General features: G+C 33.6%; 1 protein-coding gene across 2 annotated transcripts in view; it reads left to right on the forward strand.

Annotated features, from left to right (window-relative positions):
- The window catches only part of LOC130899596 (neurogenic locus Notch protein), a 262147-nt gene that overhangs the window by 157290 nt on the left and 79404 nt on the right, over positions 1-25453 (forward strand). For both annotated transcript variants that reach the window (XM_057809656.1, XM_057809657.1), the window contains exon 5: positions 1909-2042. In XM_057809656.1, the coding sequence (XP_057665639.1) occupies positions 1909-2042 (134 nt within the window). The remainder of the gene's footprint in view (positions 1-1908; positions 2043-25453) is intronic.

Consider the following 25453-nt stretch of genomic DNA (forward strand, 5'->3'; position numbering starts at 1 on the left):
TGATTCATGCTTAGTTTTATTTACACCAAGTTCTACGATTATAATTTGATGTTTGAAGCACTTAAAGTTTCATAAATTTTATGTTTCCACTGATTGGAAATTTGAACACTATGTCTTGCACTTTATAGCTCTATTCGTAGTTTGGGTGGAGAGTAAATATTATGTAAGGAGCAGTTAGAAAAATATGGGATAGGTCTTGCTTTCCGTCGCAAGGGCATAAATCCAAAGACGCTTTGTTAATTTTATGCAAGAAGACCAAATAAGCACATTCGTTGATGCGTATACTTGAGATGATACATATTTCTTTTCTGGATAATTCAGCATCCGCGTTTTATTCTTGGAAAGTTGATGAATTGATTTTGACGAGTTAAATGCTCTAAATCTTGAAAGCCACTCTTCTACTATATCACTTTTAATGGGCTGTACTACAAGCTATCCAGAAAAGATATAGGATGACCGTTACGTAGCTGGCACTCTTCTAAACGGGAACGAAGATTGGCGATAACACGTCGACACAAAGCTCTTGATATTGCTGCCATTTCCTACCTGATATTTTCCTTCGATTGGGTGAGGTTCGTTGGATTATTTTGATAAACCTTACTTTTAAGGTATCCCCATACACAATAGTTAAGCGGGCTAAGGTCGGGGCTTCTGGGAGGCCAGTTGATGTTACCCCTTCGCGAAATGACGCCTCAACTTCTCAATTGTTTCTTCAACGCGAACTGAACGAAGGCGACCAGAGTTTTGAATTTTAATTGTGGCACCTGTATTCTCGAACATCCCGATCCATTTCCTAATGCTATCGTCACTTGGCGCGTGGCGTGTACGATATTCCGCACGATACAGACGTTGAGCAGTCACCGTTACGATAATACGCTCGTACGCAAATGTGGAGCGGACGCCACGAATGGCGTTTTCGAATGTGGCGCGAAAACAAATACCCGATACTCTTTGGACACCTTGTACATCCGAATGGGAGTCCGACAGGGAAGATGGAACGTCTGATGGTTCTTCCTAGGTTTGCAAGATCGTTTGCTCTGTTATTTCCTTTAATATGAGAGTGTCCTGGGATCGAGCCCGTTCCTTGAGGATACTACTCATAAAGCAGTTCCCTAATTTTAAGAATTAAGAGATTGGGGGATGAAGAGAAGGATGTTTTAGATATGGAATTAATTGCGCTCTGGGAATCAGAAAATTATAGTATCAAAGATATTGTATTTTGATATGATTCGATGATGGCATAAAATTCTGCTGTAAAGATAGTGAAATGGGAAGCGTTCGTTCTCTCCTTTTTTCAAATCTACATTTCTACGATCCAGAAACAAAGCAACAATCGATGGAATGGCGACACTCTGGTTCTCCAAGACCTTAGAAGTTTCGTGTTCAAAAATCTGCTGGAAAAGTTCTTGCTTCAGTTTTTTGGAATTGCCTTGGAGTAATCATGATTGATTTTTTGGATAAGGGTAGTTACAATACGGGAAAAAATTAAAGAGAAAAGACGCGGAAAGCTATTCAAAGGTGTTTTGTTTTTGCAGGACAACGCCCCTGCGCACAAATCTAATGTTTCTATGCAAAAAATTCGTGATTTATGATTTGAATTACTAGAACATCCCCCTTATACACCAGATTTGTCTCCGTTCTTTTCTTAACTGAAAAAAGTTTATAAGGTCGTAATTTATCTTCCAACGAGGAGGTAATAAAAGCTGTGGAGGTCTGGTTTGCAGAGCAAGAAAAAACATTTTTTTTTAAAGTTCTAGAGACGTTGCTTTAATAAATGTATGTTGATTAATAAAGTATTTTGACATTGAAATTTTGTTTGGTTCTATAGAAGGCTCAGAATTTTTCAATATATCCTCGTAAATATAATTTCTTTTTACCGAAAAATCCTGATTGTATATTTTGTTTCAGATGTACCTGTAGCGAGGGCTACACGGGTCAAAATTGCGAAAGCGAATATATCCCCTGCGAACCGAGTCCTTGTCAAAATGGAGGCAAATGTCGACAGAGAGATAAACATACTTACACCTGCGAATGTCCATCAGGTAAGTTTTTTTCTTTAAATTTTCTTTTTCCATTTTTATAAATTAGAATAAAAAATAGTAAGAAAACAAAAATACGTTACTGGTTTAAAACAACGATACATTTATCTTAATGTATAAAAACGTAATACTTAGATTGAAATCAATAAATAATATTTGATGTTAATAAACGGTCATGAATTATTTATTAAGAGTTTTGACATTAAGCGGAGAGAATATGAGTTAAAAGGTTCGTGTACTTGTTAAAACAGTTTAAGTAACAATATTTTAATCATTAAAATATATGACCTTTTTATATCATTAAATTTATTACATATATTATTTCTAATAATTAATGGAGAAACCAGATGTGTCTGTTATTGGCAGGTTGCGCGAGGAAAACGACATCTAGTGATTATAAAAAATGATGCTCGCGTAACAAATAAACAAAAATAGTGTTAAAAAAATAATTTGGAAATTGAAATACACTACAAATCACTGCGACCGTGTTGATTGAGTTGATAAACGGTGAAATTTCGTTTGCGACGAATTCGCAGCGCGCCCGCTCCGCGCTCCGCTAGTGTAATAAGGCCTTTATACTTTACCGAAAAAAACAACTCTATTCATTACCATTTTCACTCAATAACCGTGATATAGTGTTTCAAAAAAAAAGGTGATACCGACTCTAGGATAGATAGAAAACTGAGAAATAATTTGGGGCTTGCTTAATACAAAATTTTCGGAACGCCATTCGTATACCATTTTCATTAACTCATGTTAAAAACCTCCATGGATCCGCCAATGTTTAGATGTCCGTTAAAGTAACCAATAATAGTTCAGGATCTAATTCACCTTTTTGCATTATTTTAATCACAAAAACAAATAATTTCCTAGTTGGAATATTAAGAAAGTACATCATTTGAATACGCTTTGAATAATACCGATAATGTTATTTCTTGAACGATAGTTTTTTTTTAATTTCTTTTCTTCTTACACACAATTTGCATTTAGATTGGCCAACGCGATGTTATGAAAAATTTCATTATGAGACGCGAGACGCTATTATATTCATTATAATCTCGGAATACTTTTTGCATCTTTCTTTATGGGGTCAGTTTGACGGCTTTTTCGATGTGCGGTATTGACTGATATGAGACTTTAGTTTATTTAAAAGTTTATTGACATTTTTTGTGTTTATGAATCAATGTGCCTAATCCCATATCTATATTCGAGTCTAATGTTTTCTCATTACTCTCGATTGTAATTTGCTTTGCTTTTTATGTATTCTTTTGTTTTTAAGTTTATTTTCACATTAAAATTATGATTTTCAAAGTCGTAAATTGCTATTTTTATATAATCTTCTAATTTTAGCTTATCTTAACATTTAATGTTGATTTCCCAATTCAATGTGTCTATTTCAAAGGCTTTTTGAATTGAATAATCATTTTTTCAATAAAAAGTCTTTTTATATCCAATCTGCCACATTTCATATTTTCTTGTGTGTTGAGGCGTATTGTGGCGTCTAAATGTCGATTTTATGAATCAATGTGCTTATTCCAATGCTTATATTTCAGTCCAATGTTTATTTTTTAATTATAATTTGTTTTTTTTTATTTTCTTTTTATTTCAAGCTTATTTTGAAATTTAAATTCTGAATTTCTCTATAAATGTGCTTATTTCAGTGCCCAATTGATTTGAATGTTCATTTTCTGAATCAAAGGCCTTTTTATATCCAATCTGCCACTTTTCATATCTTCTTGTATGTTGAGGCTTATTGTGGCGTCTAAATGTTGATTTTACGAATCAATGTGCTTATTCCAATGCTTATATTTCAGTCCAATGTTTATTTTTTAATTATAATTTGGTTTTTCTTATTTTCTTCTAATTTTTAACTTATTTTAACATTTAAATGTTGATTTTCCAAATCAATGTGCTTACTCCAATGTCTAATTGATTTGAATATTCATTTTCTCAATTAAATCTTATATATTAAAAAAATTGATGATTTCCATTCCGAGTCCGCTCAGGCGTTCTACCCAACCGATTTGCCTAATTTTTTTTTTCAATGAAAGGTATTGATGCACAGATCAACCATCAACCATCGGATTTCATCTAATTTTCACCATTCTCAAGTTATACTCAAATGCGATTTCCCCCTGTACATTACTTATGGGAGTTTTTCACATACACACGTTCTATCCTCAATATCTCAGGTTCTATTCAAGATAAAGACTTCGGTTTGGTTTAAGAACACTCGCTGAAACACCTTCTTTCTTTTGAGTTTTTGAACACTTAAATCGGTTGAGTTGGAGAGGAGCTAGGCGCGGACATTCAATGTGGAGTTATGGATTTTTGTAGGTTTTTGGCAATTTTTCTACATTCAAAGATCTATATCTCAGGTTCTAATATAGCTACAGAGTTCGTTCTTTTCTATTATAATGATTTCTGATACTTATTTAGTGGATTTGATGCGAGCGAAGCCGCGGGTAAAAGCTAGTAATAAATTAAATTCAATCTGGCACTTTTCATATCTCCTTGTGTGTTGAGGCTTATTTTGTGATTCAAATGTCGATTTTATGAATCACTATTCTTATTTTTGTCTATAAATTTGATTCAAATGTTTGTTAATCGATCTAATGCTTTTGTTTTAAAACGTTTTTTATCAAATACTCTTTCTTTAAATCATATCTGCTTTTTTTACATTCCAATACATATTTTCGACTCAACTGTTTTTGTTTTTTTAAGTCACTTCTCCTCTAATTCAATCTACTTCTTGTTATTCACACTCCGACATTTGAATGTGAATTTTAGTGATTGAATTTGCTTCTTCCTGAGCCTATATTCTTTTCTTTTTCATTAATTACTTTTTTATTTTAATATTCATTGGGTGTACTGACATTTTTTTGCTTCAATTCATTGTGACTTTTTAAACCCCCTTATTTTTAATTCATGTCCGCTTTTTTTTGTACATTCTGAATATGTATATTTAACTCAGATTTTTGTGTTTCAAGTCGATTTTTTCTTCTTTATTAATTCAATCTGCTTATTCTTGTTCATTGACAGGAAAAAATTCGATAAAACATAATATTGGTATCAACTTTTTTAGCACATAGACTGGGACTTATAGGAAATTATCGCTGCTATTTTTGGTCGAGTTTGACTGGACTATGACTAAAAGACATTTCTAATGTCACTCACATAACATTAAATATTATTTATAGAAGAAAAACGTATGGGACGCGATCACGAACTAGTAGGAAGAAATTAATAAAGTAAATTACGAACATCTTGTAGAAACGGTATTTAAATATCGAAAAAGAGAATCAGAAACTAAATAAGAAGAAAAATATTAATCGTTATAAGAAACGACCTCATCGTATAATTTGATTGAAATTACGGTAATAGAAATCTATATTTAATCGAGTGTCTACTACTTGGAAGAATTCGAACAAAAAAATGATAAAATGCAAATGATTGAAAATGCTTTCGGTGAAATTAGATATACGAGGTATAACTGAAAAATACGTCTAATTATTTTATAAAAGTTGGAGTTAATTAACCTTTTTCAAAGAAATTTCTTTGAATCCACAACTGGAGATCTTACTGGATATTACTTTAATTTTGCATAAAAATTTAAAAAAAAACCGGTGAATGCAGTTAATTAACAATAAAATACCTGTTTGCACCTGGCAACTCTTATGCTGCGGTCGACTGAGAGCTGACAACCATTTTTATTTTGATTTCTGACATAAATTTCTTTCAAATGCTGTAAGATTGACTGAAAAAACATAAAGCTGCAAGTCATATTAGTATATTAGTATATTAATTCTTTTAAAATTAATTTCATTAAAAAAACAGATACCTGCAAGATCGAGCGGTGGGATATTAGACTATATGGTCCAAGTTTTCGCTTTCAGATATATTCCAATTTGACAACTGCGGACCTGCGGGAAAACATCAAATAAGGAAACGGGAATACCATTGGAAACCAATTGAAGAAAAAGGAGTAGGTAGAACAGATCTGGATAAAAAGGAATTTATGTTCTAACATACAAAATAGAATAAATAGAAAATACGAAGACAGTACCTACTCTAGTCCAAGACTATTGTATACGAATGGGGTTTCACACATATTATACATCCACCCTAACCCTAACCCTAATCTAACCCCGTATTTTTTGTTCGCAAAGCTGAAGGTCGAGTTAACGTCCAAGTTGAATCGCATCCAGAGTGTCAATACAAATATTTTCTTGCTGTTCAAATGTAAGGATTTTAGGCACCAGTTTTGTACACACACACTTTTCGCATGTTAAAATTTGCCACACGCAATCTTTATTTATTCCTATAGATTCAGTATTATAAGGTTCGGTTGCGGTTTTTCCAAGTTTCATGTGAAATTTCACAACATTGTAAAACCAAATAATCAGCTCCAATATAAATAAAGCCAACGGCTACACTGATTTGTCTACAATCACTGTAGACATCACATTCGAAAAAATAGGCTCAGGCTAAACAACTGATCGCTAACCTTTGGCGCAGGCGTACTTTTTTGTAACATCTCTAGTCTTGTTACTTAATAGTCACACCTCGTATGTGGACATTTTTAACAAAATTAGAAGATTAGAATCAGAAAGTACATCTATTTTAATCAAGTATTTTGAGCAAAGGATTTAAGGTAATTCAAAATATAAATCAAAATCAGAATTTATGCAAACTTCTTTCTTGGATGGCCAGAATGGATTAAAAAAAAAAAACTTTTCGAAATGATCTTTATTTATATTGTGTTTACATTTGTCTGATCAGTATTACCGACCTAACCTCTCAAAATTTCCTTTCTAGAGCGCGAAATTCGAATTAAAATATAAAAATGCTTAGAATTTCATTTGATATCGTTATTGTACAGAAAATTGTACTGTTTTCTTAGTATAAAGTAACAGAAAGTTGAGAAAATCTTTTTCTGCGTTAATATCTACGATCTCCGTCCGAAGAATTAAATCAATAACATGTATACACGACAAAAGTTCAAATCTTCGGCATTTCCTCAACAAATCTTGACCACGGAACACTAAATTCTTCGTATTCAGTCATAAACTTTAGATTTTCTAAGATACATGAAGCTCGGGTTAGTAAAATCGACGTTTACAATGGCTTATTCGTTGGCGGTATATGAGAAACATGAGATGAGGCGCTCCTTGAAACTTCCATACGACAAAACAACAATAAACCTATTCATTCTGACACGTATATGACGTATGGAGACGTTCAACTTGCTGGTACGACTCCTACGAAAAGGGTTATATACCGGGACAATACGATATCTCATTACAATTAAATTAGAAAACAATAAAAATTAATTGTCGATTCAATAAAGTATTGATTAATTAATTTATATTATACAAGGAGAAGTTGATTAGTATTGTATAAACTACAGATGTATAGAGTGTCTCATATTTTCAATGTAAACTTTTGCGGCAGTCGTAGGCGTGCGGCAATAAGTTTAATACAAAAAAAATGCTACATATTATATTTTATTATTGTTACCAAAAAGTATAATATATAAAAAAAATCGAGAGATACGAGAATTACGATACTTTTTTCCCAAAAAAGCGACGCCAAAACCTTACCTGCAGATTGAACGGTCTTTGCCTTCTTTGTAGCGGGCTCTCCCTTTTCAGTCCATTGTTTTTATTATTCTTTTGTTTCGATTATGAAGTGATGGATCCACGTTTCATCCATAGTTATGAAACGTCTTTATTTCTGTGAAAGATTACCAAAAACTTGATATTCACTACGCTGTTTTTGTTCTATTGTGAGGAAACGCGGCACCCATCTTGCGCACAGCTCTCTCATGTCAAAATTTTCAATTGATACGCGATGTACCGCATTGGAATACCTACTATGTCTTCTAGCTCACAAACTTTGAATCGACGATCATCCAGTGCCTCTTTGTGGATTTTCTCAAACATTTGTGGAATCGTCACCTCATTTGGTCGACCACCGCGATGCCCATCTTCGCAGATCGTACGGCCTCGTTTAAACTCTGCTACCCAATAATTCAGATCAGTTTCCTCAAGAGTAGAATCTAGTTCAGCTTTTATAATGGTTATGCTAATGCCTTTCAGATAAAAGTATTTTATCACATAACGATGGCCAATTTTCCCCATTAGGACAAATTCACTGAAAACGTTCACTATCAATGGCTGCGAAACAAATACTAAACAACGTAGCGTCTTCAAACTTGAAACATATACTGTATATATTGTATACTTTCTAAGCAACTACCACCATCTCTAGGTCAAACCAGACACTTCTGGGACCATCTTCGTAAGCAGGATACATATACAAGAATCATAGGAAGTAGGAATATATTAATTACGAAGAAGAAGTGAGTGGGTCTAGAGCTGTAAGGTCCTCTACAGACAACATAAATCAATAGACCATTCTCTATATTACATGTACATACCAACAATACAAGTATTGAAATCCTCCGGGTTTGAATATGGACCGGACACGTGAAAAATAACAAAAAAACTAAAGAAAAAAATAGAAGCCGTGATAATGGATTAGATAGAGTCAGAAACAAATTGAGGAAAAGCAGTTTGGTACAGTCTCGTGCCGAGGATGGTGGAGGAAAGATTACCAAAAAAAAATAATGAAGTGAATCTCGCATGGAATAAAATTCACTACATCCAGACTATGCGCAAAAAGTTCAAGAGCTGTTATCTCAAGACCTGGTTCAGCAAATGAATTTCTTTCTATTTCAAAAGCTCCCATCAGATTTTGGTTCTATTAGCCGGCATGTTGACGGACATTATCGTGATGCCTTTACTATAATTTCATCAATACGTCGTTGAATTTATTGGGTTCCTTCCAGCGACAGTACCTTTCTTGCCCCGCTTTAGGTTAAGTTATCCAAAACAAGCCTTTTCACAGCGGCGCATCATCATCAATTACTTATTTATTATTATGAACTCTAACCTCGTCAAGTTATCGTTGCTATAAATTTGTCTATGTTTAATTTGTCTGTAGGTTTTATGGATTCCACTTCAACCCTATTAAAGTATCGTCCACTTTAAATTATTAAATCCTCAGTTTGCTAAATAATTTGTTTTTAAAAAGCAAGTTGGTGAATTGAGTTATTTAATTATATCAGTTAAAATTTCATTGGTCTACGAAAACATTGTAAGTATTCGTATGTTAAGTATGACTACCTTGTCGTATTTTCTCTTCTCATAGCAGGGTCGGTTTTGATGGTAGGTTAGTACTAAAAAGGTTTTTTATGAAAAAAAAAACTGTTCAGATGATAACGAAACCGATAAGCGTCTGCTCTCTTTAGGTTAGCGCTCAAACCCTCTTTCAAGAAATTCAAAAATTACTCAGAATGTTTTATTGGTATACTACAAAGATCTCACGATCGCAATTAGGCCTTTAGTACGGAGGAAACGCATCACAGATAGTACTTAGGCTATTCCGCTTTTTTTGTCTTACTCTTAGGCCGAGCGCAAATTGTTCAATCAATGTTTCTTCAGGAGATTCCATTTCAAATTGACGCGGTCCCATTAGACAACAAGAGTTACAGAAACTGTGCTGCCCTGCACGTGTTGATTGCGTCTCAACTTGCGCCCGGCCTTAATGTTTCGCCAGTACTAAAGGGTAGATAAATAGCAATCAAACTGCCAATTTTTCGTATTGTCGAAGCGTCGAGAGTAAGAGACAACCTACTTTGATCGAATAGCCAAAGACTGTATTATCAATCATATCAAGACCTGCACTGTGATAATTGAAACAACAAATACGATCGTAATTCTGTTATCAGGTTAAATTGGTATCAACCCGGTAAATCTAACGGTATATACTTATCTGATGAAAGTGATTTATATTTCATCGACATAAAGATAATATTGATACATCTTTTTAGTTCTCGCGAATTATTTTTCCGAGAAATCGCCATCCTGTGTCATTATTTATTTGTGTAACCAAATAATAAGGTACTGCATCTTCGTATTCATGGGAGCTCTCGATACAAACGCGACGTCAAAGGTAATGCACATTTGGTCGATGGTAGTTTTCTTACGTAACGCGAAGATGTGATCACAAATATCTAAAGAAATAAATTACAGTCTTTCCGAATACGTTAATTCAACGTTGATCTATTGTGTATGGTTGAATGGTACAGGGGGCGTTGTGAACTGAAAACTTTTCGCTTTTATTCGCTTGAAGTTGTCGCATACATATTTTTAATAAAAAAAATGGACAGTTGATGAATACAATGCTGATAAGCTTCTATATCCATAGGATATAGTTAAACGGATTAAGTTCGGGGTTTACTAATCCTGATGTCTTTCAACTTTTTCAGATGTATGCCTTTTGTCTAGCTCCTCCTCGGTTTCTCTGTTTTTGCCCATATTTCTGATCCATATTTTAATACGGACTTGGCTACTTTTTGTTGTATATCTGTTTTTAATTGTTTCTCTTTTGGTCAGAACTGTATCTTCCAGTCGCTACATTCCTGTATCTCTTGTTCTGGTCTTCCATCGTCTGTGATGTAATGCCAAGGTATTTAAAACTTTTCACCTGCTCTATTTTTGGTTCTTCTTGTTTTATCTTATAATCGTTTTAGTATTGTGTCCGTTCATTTTTATATTTGTCATCTACTGCTTTTATTACCATTCCTTTCAGTTGGAATAGAGAATATCCACAATGGAGAATTGCATCCCCCTCGTAGTAGACGAACACTCATTTTGGTATATTATGTTGGGGACATAATAGTTTGCGCAAAGGAGTATCTAGTCACGTTCATAAGAAAAAAAATCGTCAATTTGAACGGGCTAACTATTGAGTGGTAAACAGTGATGGTTTGCAGAAACTTGGCAGGGAACAATTGGAGCAAATATAACCCTGGGTATTTACTGAATGTATCAACTTAAGTAAGAAGAATTTACGAATATAAACAAGAATCTTGTCGGGGTATTTTTGCCTCAAATGGATACCCGAAGACAAAACTATAACCAAGACATCATTCGATTGCATGGCGCTTATTTAAAAAAAAAGTAATTCATGTTTTCGCACCCTTTACCTAATCAAGATGGATGATTGTCTGTTTTACGTATTACTTGAGCTGAAAAGCTCGTAGATTGACACATAGATAGCGCTACTATAATTAAATACGTATAATTTTCAGTTAGCTTGAACCTAACAAATTTGACAGCTATCAAATAATTGGATGTTGGAAAAATAAATTATTGAGGCGTTTGAAGAACGAAATCGAGGTAAACTGTACCGTTTGAAAAAGAATTGAGTGGTGTTTCATCAAGACAATGCGTGGTATCACGAATTGATGAAAACTATGAGAAAATTGCATTAATGGAGCTTCGAGATGCTTCCGCATACACCGTATTTTCCAAATCTGGCCCACAGCGACTTTTTCCTGTTCTTAGATCTCGAGAGGATGCTCCCTGGATAGAAATTTAATGTCGATGAAGGTTATCGTCGAAATTGGAGCCTATTTTGAAGCTAAAGGCAAATCGTACTATAAAAAAATGGTACAGGAAAAAATATTTTTTCTGTGCTAACCTACAAACTTTCTAGTCGGCCTGTTGGATTTTAAACATTGTATACATATACAGAAAATCAAACAAGACATTATAATATCAATAAAATTTTTAACATAAAAGATAATGTTCATAAATTGATTCGATTTTATGGGACATAATCAGAAATAATTCTAGCTGGAAGATGACTACATTTGAATAATTATTACCATGTTATGGTGTAAATTGTTGTTATTTCATTATTTTAGCTCTAATGATTACATTTACATTTTAAGATTAAAATGAAACAGTTTATGGTTACTGAGAATCGATCGATATAAAGTTAAGAGTATTTCTCTATTTTTGAAACTCACTAACCAGTTTCTTCATTTTAATGATTTACATAATCTAAGAAAACCTTATAGTCGTTACCTTGAGATACATTTTTAACGTACGTGTCCTTGGATATTACTCCAAAATTTGAACGAATTCCTCAAGATTAGATACAAGAAATTGTCACTTAAGACTCTATCCATTATAAGATGGATGTAACAGCAATTCATGGCTTTATTCATGGATTTTTGTCATGGAAACTCCCCATAGGTGCAACCCTACATTGCACATTTGTAAAAGACTTATTTTCATTTTCAAATGCCGCTGTTTTCTTCTTCTTACCCTTTTAAAGGTAGTTACTGATTTTATTAACCAACAAACTCACTTTAACCTTCTAGGAATCGATTGTTTTAACTGCTGTTCTATTTACAATGATTACAGGCTTCCAAATCGCAAAATTTAGTCTATATTACAGGTCGAAAATGCTAAACACTCTTTCCACATGATTATGTTTAAGGAAAGGTTTTCCACATCATTCAAAATTGAAACCACCGAGTGATGTTTGAACAATCCCTACGACTCACAATATCCAATTGTCCCACACCAAAACGTTATTTTTTCTTATTGTTTCGAATGTAGAACATCAAGATCTTCCATAGTACAACAGGTACGATCTAAAACACTCCTTTTTTGACTATTGGCTCACCAAACTCACCATTCAGAACACAGCATCGTTAAAAACTAGTTTTTTCTCAAAATGACGGGTCGTTTCTCATCAACTTCGATTCGACTGAAATTAGTGCTTTCCACTGAAATCCAGAAGAGATTCCGGGTCCGTGTAAAAAAAGCAAAGGTCACGAAAAGCACCGAAAATGGCTACAAACAAAATTTTAGGATTGCGAGGGTATACTTTCGATTAACTTCAAGGAATCCAATTATTAATATTACTCTCACTTACTAAGACAGTTACGTCAAAAAATTATCGAAAAAAGGCGCGGCAAAATCAGCTGAGGCGTGCACCTTCATGAAAATACTCCAGTCCACACTGCTTTGCTTTCCAAGTCTACTGAGACGAAAATTTTCAAAAAATCCTTGTATTTACCAAACTCAGCATTGGTTTTAGCAAACTATACCACTTAACGAACAAAAAAAAATATTTTTTTTCCATTGTCTCCTCATCTGACTCGCCTTCGTATAAATTGAGGCATCTGCCAGCGAAAACAATAAATTACTTCCAATCTAAAGGTCCATATTGAATCATTTTTAAGATAAATAAGTGAGTTTAACCGCAAAGTATATTTATCCATTAAACATAAACCAAAAAAATATCCGAAGATAAAAAAATATAATCAAAAAGAATAATGCAATCGACGTCTATCTGATATCGAATCTCTTGGAACCCGAGATGCGGTTACAAGTGAATATTGAAAAGTAAAATTAATCGAACATCAGAATTAAATTTTTTTATTGTATCAGTTATTGAAAAAGAATCTTACAGTAGCGTACGCAAAATGGTTGCTGGTAAGGCAATTCATAAATTCTAAAAAACAAAGTGACTTCATGTTCATTCAACAATGGACAGTCCCGGAGGTTACTGCGACAGAGGTTTTTCGAAAATAGTATGGTGATGAGTGAACGTTAGTTTTTTCGAAAAAAAGGTTCCCAAAGAACTACAGCCTCTAGGGAAGGTTTTATCCTAAAACCGACAATAGTGGGGCGGTGGTTCTCACACTTCCCGTCAAGTGTGAGGTTCGCTCTTGGAGATTCATTAGTAACTGATTGAAAAAGAGTGCGTGCTCAGATGTGGTGCATGGCTTTTGCTGAGGGTCGCATACAGTACACGCTTTCTCAACGGATTCGCGCTACTTAGAACTATAAAAACGGGAGCATTGTCTTCAAAAGTGTGTCGAAACAAATGGAGGCTATACTGAAAAATAGTCAAAAATATCAATTAAAAATAATCTTTATGGTTTTTAATTTTCGGTTGTCTGAGCGACCAAAAAAACCAAAAGCTAACATATCAACAAACAATGAAAACAACTTGACGTTTAAGCGTTGCAAAAGTGTTCATCATCTCCCGTTTAGGATAACCCTTTACTAACCCTTAATTTAAAGTGTAGAATCCAATGGTAAAGAGAAAAATGGGGGTTGTCATTTGGAAAAATAAAGTTTTTAGATTGCGAAATTCGGCACCATTTCCTGAACACCCTATATAAATTTTTGTCAAGGTTTTCACAGATTTTGATAACTCTAAGTGTTATTTGTCCAAATTCCAAAAATATTAGAACTGACTCAATTAAACTTAGAAATATAATTTTTTTAGTGGAGTGCTGCATGTGTCCAAAAATTTCGAAAATGTGAAATAATTAAAAAATGGTTGACTTTACGCATACTATGCCTCATATAAAGTTATATTGAAATTTTGTGTAGATTCCAAAAAATTAATAAAAACCATAGCATTCCGTTTAAAATAACGAAGTTTGGGTCCACTTCCGGTATAACCGGAAGTTTCAGAAAACTGAAATTATTTTAGCTGATACGAGCATTTCGGAAAACCCATGTAAGCAAATTTTGAGAAAACTAGTCGCAGTACTTTCCCATATACATATCGATTCAGCTTCCCTAGACACAAAACTAATACTAACCTATGGATACAAGATAATCCTGGACTGGTACTTAAAACCTACCAGTTCGACGAGATATTTCAACTTTAAATTAAATTATCCATACAAAATGAAGGAGAACTTAGAACTAGGAATGAAAAACGGCATCGCAAAAATTCACACCCAACCTTACTCCAAAAAAACTACAAAATATGTATAGATCTCCTCAAAAAAATGGACAGTTTTTGAAATCTATTTCATGCAATCAAAAATAGCAAGGAATTAATAGAGGAAACCAACATTAAAATTGCAAATACAACTGCAAAACCGCTATAAGCACTTCTCACTAAAAAAAAAAACAACCAGAAGATCCCCCGAAGAAAAGTCGAAACGTCAAATTTTATCTTTAAAAATTTTTGAAAAAATTAATTTTAAAACAGAAGAGACCCAAAATCAAGAACATTTTGGTAAATATTTAGATAAAGGCTTGAGGAAAAGTCGAAACGTCAAATTTTATCTTTCAAAAATCATTAAAAAACTAATTTTAAAACAAAAGAGACCCAAAATCAAAATCATTTAGATACATAAATATTACAAATGTGATTTAGTTTTCCCTGTAAAAACAGCACTAAGACATATGTAGGTATGACATCTCAAAATTTAAAATCACGATGCGCTCAACATAATAACGATGCAAAGTTTAAAAAATCCAAATGTGCATTATTTGAACACGTAATAGACGAATTCCACCATATAGATTTCGATAACCAGACCTAGAAACCCAATTAATAAAAGATCTGATTTTGAATCAGTTAGCAAAATATATTATATCTATTTATTACACTACGAAAAAGTCCAGTCTGCCAAGAAATAATTGTTGAGCGACAGATAGTGATTCCCAACAATTTTCAAACTTCACAACAAATTTTCCAGCCCAGGTAGGACAGGTCGGTTGCTGAACTTAAGGTGAGAGGTTAAGTTCATTTGGTTTTATGTTTACAATTTTTGTTTTTTGATCATATATTTCTCGCAATACCAACTCCATACCATTTGAACATCCTAGAACCGGTGGCTGGGTTTTGAACACCTGTTTGCTTCTATGACAATAAACAAGCTGGGATGGGCTTATATCTAGAGAATAAGGACGTGAGAGGTTCCAAAATTCGCGAAATTTTGACACATTCGTCATCTCCTTTTCAATTTCTTCGTAAATGATAAGTGAATGAATAACAACTTCCACTTCTTTGTATTAAATTCTGAATATCCCCGGTATACAAGTTTGAAAATCAACTGGAAAGGAGGCAAATAATTAATAGAAACAAGTAAGATTAGTTTTTATGAAATTCCTCAAAAAGGGGAAATTTTTTCATTCCAAAACCAAATTTCATTTTTTTAAAAGATAATGTTGTTCGCAAAAAAATTGAATTATGTGTTTTCCTTTGAAATTTCGCGATATTGGTTTCGTAATATAGTTTTAATATACAAACAAGTAAGTTATAACCATTTAGAAAATTATTATTTTACGAACCAGTTTCTTTTGGTATTTATTACAACCTTGAAAATGGATGCAAAGTCGTTCGAAAGTTTGGTATAGCATAAAAAAATTCACATCAAAAATTCGCCCAATACTACTTTTCCCATTATTAAAAAATTCTTTTTTCTACGACCGTGCGTTTTAACCCACTTTCCCGCACGCATTTTAGTTTTGAAAGTGTCACTTTCCCGCACTAGTGCGGGAAAGTGACATAAAGTGTCACATTTTTCAGTTGAGGAAAGAGAGAAATCACTAATTTTTTGCATGGCAACATGAGATTTGTGTACAAGGCCGTTGTCCTGCAAAAACATAGCACCTTTGGATAGCTTTCTGAGTCTTTTCTCTTCAATTTTTTCCCGTAGAGTGGTCAGTAATGTCGAATAGTAATCTCCAGTTATTGTAACTACCCTTATCCAAAAAATCAATCATGATTACTCCATGGCAATCCCAAAAAACTGAAGCAAGAACTTTTCCAGCTGATTTTTGGACACCAAATTTCTCAGGTCTTGGAGAACCAGATTGTCGCCATTCCATCGATTGTTGCTTTGTTTCTGGATCGTAGAAATGTACCCAAGTCTCATCTATAGTAACAATTCGGTTTAAGAAGTCTACATCGTTTTAAAATAGAGAACAGATCGAACGCGATGTTTCTACCCTTGCACGCTTTTGGTCAACTTTCAAACATTTGGGGATCCATTTTGCAGCAATTTTTCTCATGTCCCAATTGACGTGAACTATATGATGAACGCGTTCGTATGAAATATTCAGTCTTTCAGATATCCGTTATAGTCCAATTCGACGGTCTAATAGAATCATGTCATGAATTGCATCGATATTTTCGGGGACTGACACAGAAACTGTCCTTCCCGATCGGTCATCATCTTCAATGGAAAATTTACCTCTTTTGAAGCTTGCAGTCCAATTTTTCACGGTCGCATACGAAGAACATTGATCACCAATGATATCAACTAGATATCAATACATCCTCGTATGTGATCAAAATGATTAAGAATTTATTATCAATCTAATTGCCCAGTGGCGTAGTGCATAGTTTCGTAAACCGAATTATTGCACCAAATTCTTCACACTATACTATAAAAAAATTTGTAGTACTCCATTTATGTTTTTCGCTTCTGAGTTCTCTTGATCGTATAAATATAAATAAATGAATGAGAGATGAATTATTGAAAAGGCATTTTAGATCGATATCGTTACTTCTGATACAAAGAATTGCTGCTTGATTGAGACGGATCCCATCGACGTGTTTATATTTATGTTCGTCTTATATATAAATATATTTCAGTTCTATATTTCAAGCGGTGATTGATTGATGAAATTTATTTAAATTTTATTTAATTCTAACCATGTTTATATATACGAGGGCAGTTTAAATATGATCGAGACAAACGCGATATGTAGCGCGCCTGTAAGTAATATGAAATTTAATAAAAATAAATCGAATTATGGAGTCATTTTGACTCAAAGAAAAATAGTAAATCAAAAACAATGATCCGCATGATCAGCAATATCCAATAAACGAACGTCGCATCGCTGTAGTAGCCGTTAAATCAGGTGTAGTGCAGAGACGGCATCGTATTATCGTATTGCAGTGAGATTGTTAATATTTGTCTGTTTCGTAATTTTCTTAAACATATTTGACACGGATACAACTGAGGAAGTAATTAAAATTAGTTCTATTCCTCCTAAGAACTAAATAGTTTCGTTGTACCGCTATAAAAATCAAATGATTGTGAATATTTATAAAAATGAAATGTAGATGACGTTATTACCAAAACGGCAAATGTATCGGGAGTATTTTAATAATATAATTTTATTTTAATGTTTCAACACACATATTATCTTTCTGTAATCCGAATACAGAGTGTTGGTAATAAGAGGCTATATTATATAATCATTATGTCTTCCATATTTTGACCGTTTACTTTATATCTATTTTTATACATATTTTATATTACACTGGCCGACTAGATTTTCGTAGTACAGACGAGACCTTTATTTTTAAAATGGAAATACCCGTCCAATAATAGAAAAAATATTTGTTAAGCCCTAACACGTACCACTTTTCAATAGCAGATAAATTATTTTATAAAGGTAATATCGGTAAATTTCATGACCGAACAAATCTGAACTGTATTATTCAGAATAATAAACATAAAAATTGAAAGTTTGTATTCTGTTGAGTTTCATAGAAAGTGGTTTTCTTTTCATAGTGCAAAAAGTGATTATAAAGACGAAAATGTCGAGTCAAACGTGCTGTAGTTGCAAAACTTCTCTTCACAAATTTTGTTATATTTGTGGAGAATTTGTGGTAAAATCGCAAGCCAGGCCATTTTCCGACAATGTGAAAAAAGCTTGTTTCAAATATTTTGGTACTTTAATTGGAGACCAAGACAAGCAGTGGGCCCCCCACGCGTGTGGTGTTAGTTGTAGCGTGTCATTCGTGCAGTGGATGAATGAGAAGAAAACAAGCACCTCTTTTGCAATTCCAATGGTATCGCGGGAACCTACTAACCATTTTGACGATTGCTATTTTTGTCTAACAAAGACTGAAGGTTATTCCAAAAAAGGAAAGCACAAGATCGAGTATCCAAATTTCCCAACCTGTACAAGATTTACCAGTATCACCTTTAGATCCGCAAAATATTGTTTTAAAAGATATTGGAGACAACGTATCATCAGGAATTTCCGAAGAACAATGCATCATCCATGTACCAATTCCGAACCACATTTGATTGTTCAAAGTGGGTTGAATGATTTAGTAGTGATTTGGGGTTATCATGCAACAGTTTGAACTTTACGCTTCCCGTCTTAAGGAATGGAATTTGTTAGCCAAAGAGACAAAAATTACGAACTTTAGAAATGGAAATTTTACATTTTCTGCATTCTACAGTATGAAAAATTCGTTGTATGACTTGATATTGAGCATAATCCCAGTGAGTACGTCTATTTATTGGCTCGTCTAAATACAATTTAAAAGCAGTGTTATTACACAATTGAAATTTAAAACCGTCTATACCAGTTGCCCATTCTGTGAAGATGAAAGAAATTAACTACAACAAGTACAAATGGCAGATATGTGGGGACCTGAAGGTGATTGGAATTTTAATGGAGCTTCAGGGAGGGTTTACGAAACATCGATGTTTTCTTTTGTCTACAGTCGGGCAATAGATCAACACTATGTAAAAAAAAATGGAAAGCAAGAAGTGAGTTTCAACCGTGATCTCAAAATGTCCTTTTCACCCCCTTTCACATTATCTTGGATTGATGAAAAACTTTATAAAGAGTCTGGATAAAGAGGGTGATTGATTCAAATACCTTGGAGAAGGCTTTCCCCAGTTGAGTGATGCTAAATTTTTTTTATTGGGCCACAAACAAGAAAATTGCTGGACTATGGCAATTTTGCGAAAAAGCTCACCAGACAGAAACTTGGAGCATGGAAGGCATTTGTTAGTGTAGTGAGAGGATTTCTGGGCAACAATACGGATCCAAACTACCAACAGTTAGTTGATGAACTTCTAGACGTCTACAAATCCCTTGGTGATCGAATATCATTGAAAATGAATTTCCTCTATTTCCATCTGACATTTTTTTCCGAAAATTTGGGAGTTGTCAGTGTTAAGGAGAATATACTAGAACAATGGAAATTCGGTATCAAGAACGATGGTATTCGGCCATGATGGGTGATTACTGTTGGTTGTTTTTAATCGATGTGACGTATTTTTATTAGATGTAAATTATAAATATTGTCAATATATATATATATATATATATATATATATATATATATATATATATATATGGGATTTAAAAAACGTGAAATTATTTTTTTAATAAATATTAAATATTTTACCAATCAATATTGTTCTATAAATGTAACTTACATTTTAAATTTTTATTTTTAAAATGCCGAATACAGTCCTGTAACAAGCGCGGCTCTGGCGTTTTTAATATGTTTTGATTTACTATTTTTCTTCGATAAATGGATTTTAACCATTGAACAAATAATCATTGCTGCGATAAACTAAGATTTGAATTTTTTACGTACGATAGTAGTTCAATAAACAGTATCATTCAAAACAGTTTAATACATTACATAAGAACAAAATTTGAATTTCGTGATCTACCTATTGCCGTATCTAGCAAGTTTTTGTCTACTGTGAAAATAAAACAAAAATGTTACTATGATTACCCATAATCTTCGACATAGATTCACGAGTTCTATTGTACCAACGTATCTCTGGCATTTATTGCTTAGATTTTGTCTTTTTAATGCCCATTCGCGGTCGCAATAAGAGAAGTACTTAATTATTCTCTTATCTCGACAATCGCTTTACTAATAACCGTATAAATACGACAACACTAATAGACATTTACATTACCGGGTTTTTTCAACTATTTCTAGTTAATTTTCGGGTGTTTTTGATACCCAGATTTTGTTTATCAAATCTATTTCCTGTTTCATCTCTCCACATAAGTATAAATTTACGGTTAGAAGTCGCTGTGGTTCAAATCAGGTAAATACGGTTTACAAAAGTGTTAGAAGGTGTTTTACAGAAAAACCTCTCACTACGATGTTGGTTCCTGTCAGAAGACGGTCAGTTTGCAATATATTTTAACGAATACAATAATAAGTAGATAAGTAAATATCAAATTTTTTCACTGCTCTACGATGGATGACTGAACCACACCTCAGCCACACTAGGCAACAAATAAATTAAAGCGGTTTACAACGTTATGAGTTACGAATTTTAAATAAGCATTGAGAACGGCTACGATTACAAAAAAAGCTCCCGTTTCCTCCGAGATGTGGAAGTTCCCTTTTCAAACTAGACATGTTAAAGAATTATCTGCTTACCCGCAAAGTAAGGAAAGGATTAGAGTACGTCATAAATAGCAACGCAATGATCTACCGAAAAAAATTCCAACTCTTTTCAAAAGATACTGAGAAATATCCATGATACTACATGCCATCCACGGTACATAAAATTTTGTTGCAAATGCAGAAGACGATTCTCCAAGTCGGAATATTGGCGGAAGAGGCACAGGAAAGTAGGAATAAGAATTACTAGACTTTCTGGATTAAATTGTGGACCACCAAAAATGTAGGATTTTACCTTCTCTTTGTACACTCATTTTTTCTTATTTGGGTATTTTTTTCCTTTAGATCACAAGATTCGCCCTCGTTTTTATTCGAATGTGAAAATTGATCAATACCGAATGAACTATTAACTTGTTATGGCAGAATACCATCAATAATTTTTCAAAATAAAGTTGGACCTATAATTTTTTCAAAATTTCAATGCAAATAATGTTATAACAGCAAAATTTTTAGAAATTTATATATGATTTGACTGCGTAAGTTTCATATAGCTCAACCCATTTATGGTAAGTGTCACTTTTTGGATAGTCTGATACTATATAGTAAGGGTTTTGTTGATATTAAGGTATTGGAAACTACCAGATACAAGCTTTGGCCATATAATATTCTACAAGATTTCATTCGGTTCTGGTGTTGGATTTCGACTTTGAATCCTCAGTTTTATTATTTACAAAACTCAAGTTCCTGTTTTAAAGCTTCATTGAATATTTTAGTATAAGCATTATTTAATTCAACTCCCACATAATTTTTGCAGCTCGCTTTGAAAAAAACAACCTATCTCGAAAATTTTACCTTACCAATTGTCCCCAAATTCCTCATTAGCTCTTCAATTTTCTTCGAAATTCCAATAAAAAGAGTTTAACCGAATGTGTTTTTTGCTTTGAGTCGAATAAGACCAACCCCAGAATTCTATGTTGATCCGTGGTTAGGAAAAGGGTTTTATTATAAAAATTATTCTAAATTCGAACGCTGCCCTTCAATATCCTTCCTTTTCCTCGCCACACACCTTTCCATAAGTTTTTTCATTGATCGAAGCAGTGCTGGAAGTCTTTTTTGGTGAATGCCTTTAGGAGCTCTGCCGTTTTTTGCTTTACCGCTTCCATCGACTCAAATCCGGTACCTTTCAAAGCAGATCTTTTATTAACCTTTCAAGGAAATCTGAACAGACCCGTTGACGCCAGAGCTTTTGGTCAGGAGTCAGATTTTTTGGCACCAACTTCGCACAGACTTTTTCATTAACATGTGTAATTCCTGGTGTAAAATCTTTCTAACCGTTTCATTTTAAAAATTTACAGTCTCAGCAATCGACCGGATGCTTATTCGGCGATTTGCACGCACAATTTGGTTGATTTTGGTCACTGTTTCCGGAGTTGAAACAGTCAAAGGGCGTCCTGGGTGCTGGTCATCTTCAGTGCTCTTTCGGTCGTCACTAAAGCGTTTAAACTACTCAAAAACACGCGCACAAGATAGAGAATTGTCCCCATATGCCTTGTGGAACAATTTATAGTACTCAGTGGAAGTTTTTTTGAATTTAACGAGAATTTTTAGATTGATACGTTGCTTTCGGCACAAGAAAAAACACGTTCATTTCAAACCGTAACTACACAAATACTTTAATAGTGACCCAAACACACTATCCCACCCGCCTAGGGCGCCCTCTAGGCGCGCAGTCTCGTTATTTAATAGCCAGACCTCGTATTAAGGTTGAGGTAGGAAACCCTCGTGAATATATATAACATTAATTATTCATATGAACAATTACGGAATCTGATGGAATGATTTTTTTAAACAAAAAACAGAACTAATTTTCAACAATAATATTATGTATACGTCACAACGTGTGTATTTCCTCCAACAGCGTAGATAATGAAATTTAAACCGACATCAAATAGTTTCCCACATTCTTTTGTTTGCCTAGAGTATAATAAAATAATTAATCATTATTACTATCACTATTCCAAAGCAGGGTTCCGTGAGAGACGTAAAGGATTTGCCAAACAACTTACTTTTGTAACATTGCGTCATGATACATACTATACAATAACCGCTAATTTTATTTTAATGGTATAAATGTAAACGAAACGAATTGATACGATTCTCCGAGGATTTATTCTATAATCCAATAAAATTGAGATCAGAATTACCATCCGAAAGGCTAATCTGTGCTTTTCAATTGATTACGTTTGGTTTTTAAGCAATTTACGTGAAAATTTAATCAACGCCCCGTAAGAAGTTTCTATTTGATGAAAAAACACTGGGATGTGTTTTAATCAAAACAACACGTGTCTCTCTAAATGTACACGTAAAATGAGTATTTGATACAAGGAGAGCTCTGGACCATTTTAGAGTGGTCTAGAACTTCTTTTGTATTTTGGGGCATTGGTCTAGAACTCTCCTAGTATTTCGGGGATACAAGGAGAGCTCTAGACCCCTTTCGAATGGGAGAATAAATGATCAACGTCCACACAAAAGCTTCATGAAGTGGAAGACTCCCTGAAACTTTGGTCAGTGCTACCAAAAAATCGTAGAGACAAAGTTCTCGGTCTGGGCCATACGCGACTGACCCATAGCTACTTATTCGATGCTAAAACTGAACCCAAATGTGCAATTGCAAATTGACTTTAAAACACATAATCTTTTAACGCAGAAAGTTTCTGGAATCTGAAATCTGAAAGTTTAGGAATCAAATACGATTTTATTTACATCAAAAATTACCTTAGACAGACCTCGATCATAAACTTAATTTAACAAATATCGGTAGATAAAATACTAACATTTAATTTGTACTGTAAAAAAAATTGAATCGCTAATTTACAGTATACGGTTGATGCAAATTTTGAAATAAAAAAAAACATTTGATAAAAATAACAATAAACAAAAATCTAAATTCAAAAATTTTGTCAAATAAAAAATTTAAAAATATTCAAATTTATATTTTCATTTAAAAATTACATTAGTGCGAAGGTTTGATATTTAGATTTGATCACTCAAATCCTCAAGTAATTCGTATCTTTAATGCATTGCCTTCTATAATCATCTAAAATTTGAATTTGTTTCTGAAGTCATCTTTTGTAAACAAATTATTGTGTGATCACACCTGTTTTATATTCTTATCCAGCTCTTTTCAATCGAAAAAATTCTTCGGCATTGTGTTAGGTTAGAATCCGCTTCGCAGTTTTATTTATAGCGACTGATTTTAAAAGGTAATTGCGATTTATAGTTGTCATAAAAATTATTATTAATGTGAATTGGGCTTAAAATTTATATCGCAAAGTGCGCATTATTATGATAGCTACTCTTAAGGCAGTTTCAAATGACGATTGACGACCGATTTGGTATTACGATGGGATTCGAAGTACGTTGCAAAAATGATGTTACAAGTGATAGAAATATTGTTATGGCTTATCCGCCGATCTAAAATTGTATCATATAATGTTTCTTTATGTTTTTAATTGGAATTCGTACGACGTTTTTTATTTTAGTGTTTCGTGATAACGTTTTTAATAACTTCGTCATTTAGAAAAATTCGTATAATTCCAAATTCTTAAATATCCACCACAATTGTTTGCAATAACTTTGACTAATCGGGTGGTTCCATTGAAGATATGAAAAATTAAAATTCAAAATAAATGTGAAAACGTCTTCTCCCATAATAATACAAAAAGTAGTACGTTTATAAAACTGACCGAAATTACCTAACTATGGGCGCTGTTGCCAATAACTCAGCTTTAATTTAAGAGATAGAGAGAGAGGTACTAGGCTATGGAAAAGCCTCGATCCGAAGGGTCGTAGCAGTGATTACCGATCACTGCACAGTTTGCTCTAGACTCAGGAAAATTGGTATCAGAACCGACGATCTCAGTGCAGAATGCAGTGAAGAGGAAGAGACAATAGAACGCCTAATATGTCACTGCACAGCTTTGGCGTCGAAACAACTACAATGGATGGGGAGTGAAACATTGCAATGTCTGTCTGGAAGGAGCTGGGTGTTGTTGTGCATTGCAAACTGGAAAAGCTTGTGAAGGAGACAAGGACCTGGCAACGGAAGAGATAGGGAAGGGCAGTGAAATGGTGCTGACTGAAAAGTCAGCAAGGGCATCACAATGGGCCTAGGGCCTCCGAGTGGATCTCGGCTGAAAACCTAACCTAACCTAAACTACAGCGATGCCGATATAGAATTTTTCACGATCTAAGAAAGTAACTAGCCTCTAGTTGCAATAGAATAAACTCTATCTTTACATTTATACCTTACCCTAACGTGTTAGTAGTAAACAAAATCTGACAACCTTATTAAAATCCATTTCACACTCATCCAACAATGAAGTACGAAGCTCTTTGTACTTCTTAATAAGTAGTTTTAGACCGTAATTATCTCAGTCATTAAAATACATTCTAGTACTGTTTTTTTTTTTAAATTTCTTCATACGCGATTTGATTATCTTGTTCCATATAACAATGAGTACTTGTGGAATTGGTTTTTTTCAAACTTCTTTTCTTTCCTATTCAACCGCTTTAAATAATTACTACTATTGGTA

This window comes from Diorhabda carinulata, chromosome 11 (assembly GCF_026250575.1).
Source record: "Diorhabda carinulata isolate Delta chromosome 11, icDioCari1.1, whole genome shotgun sequence".
Lineage (NCBI taxonomy): Eukaryota > Metazoa > Arthropoda > Insecta > Coleoptera > Chrysomelidae > Diorhabda > Diorhabda carinulata.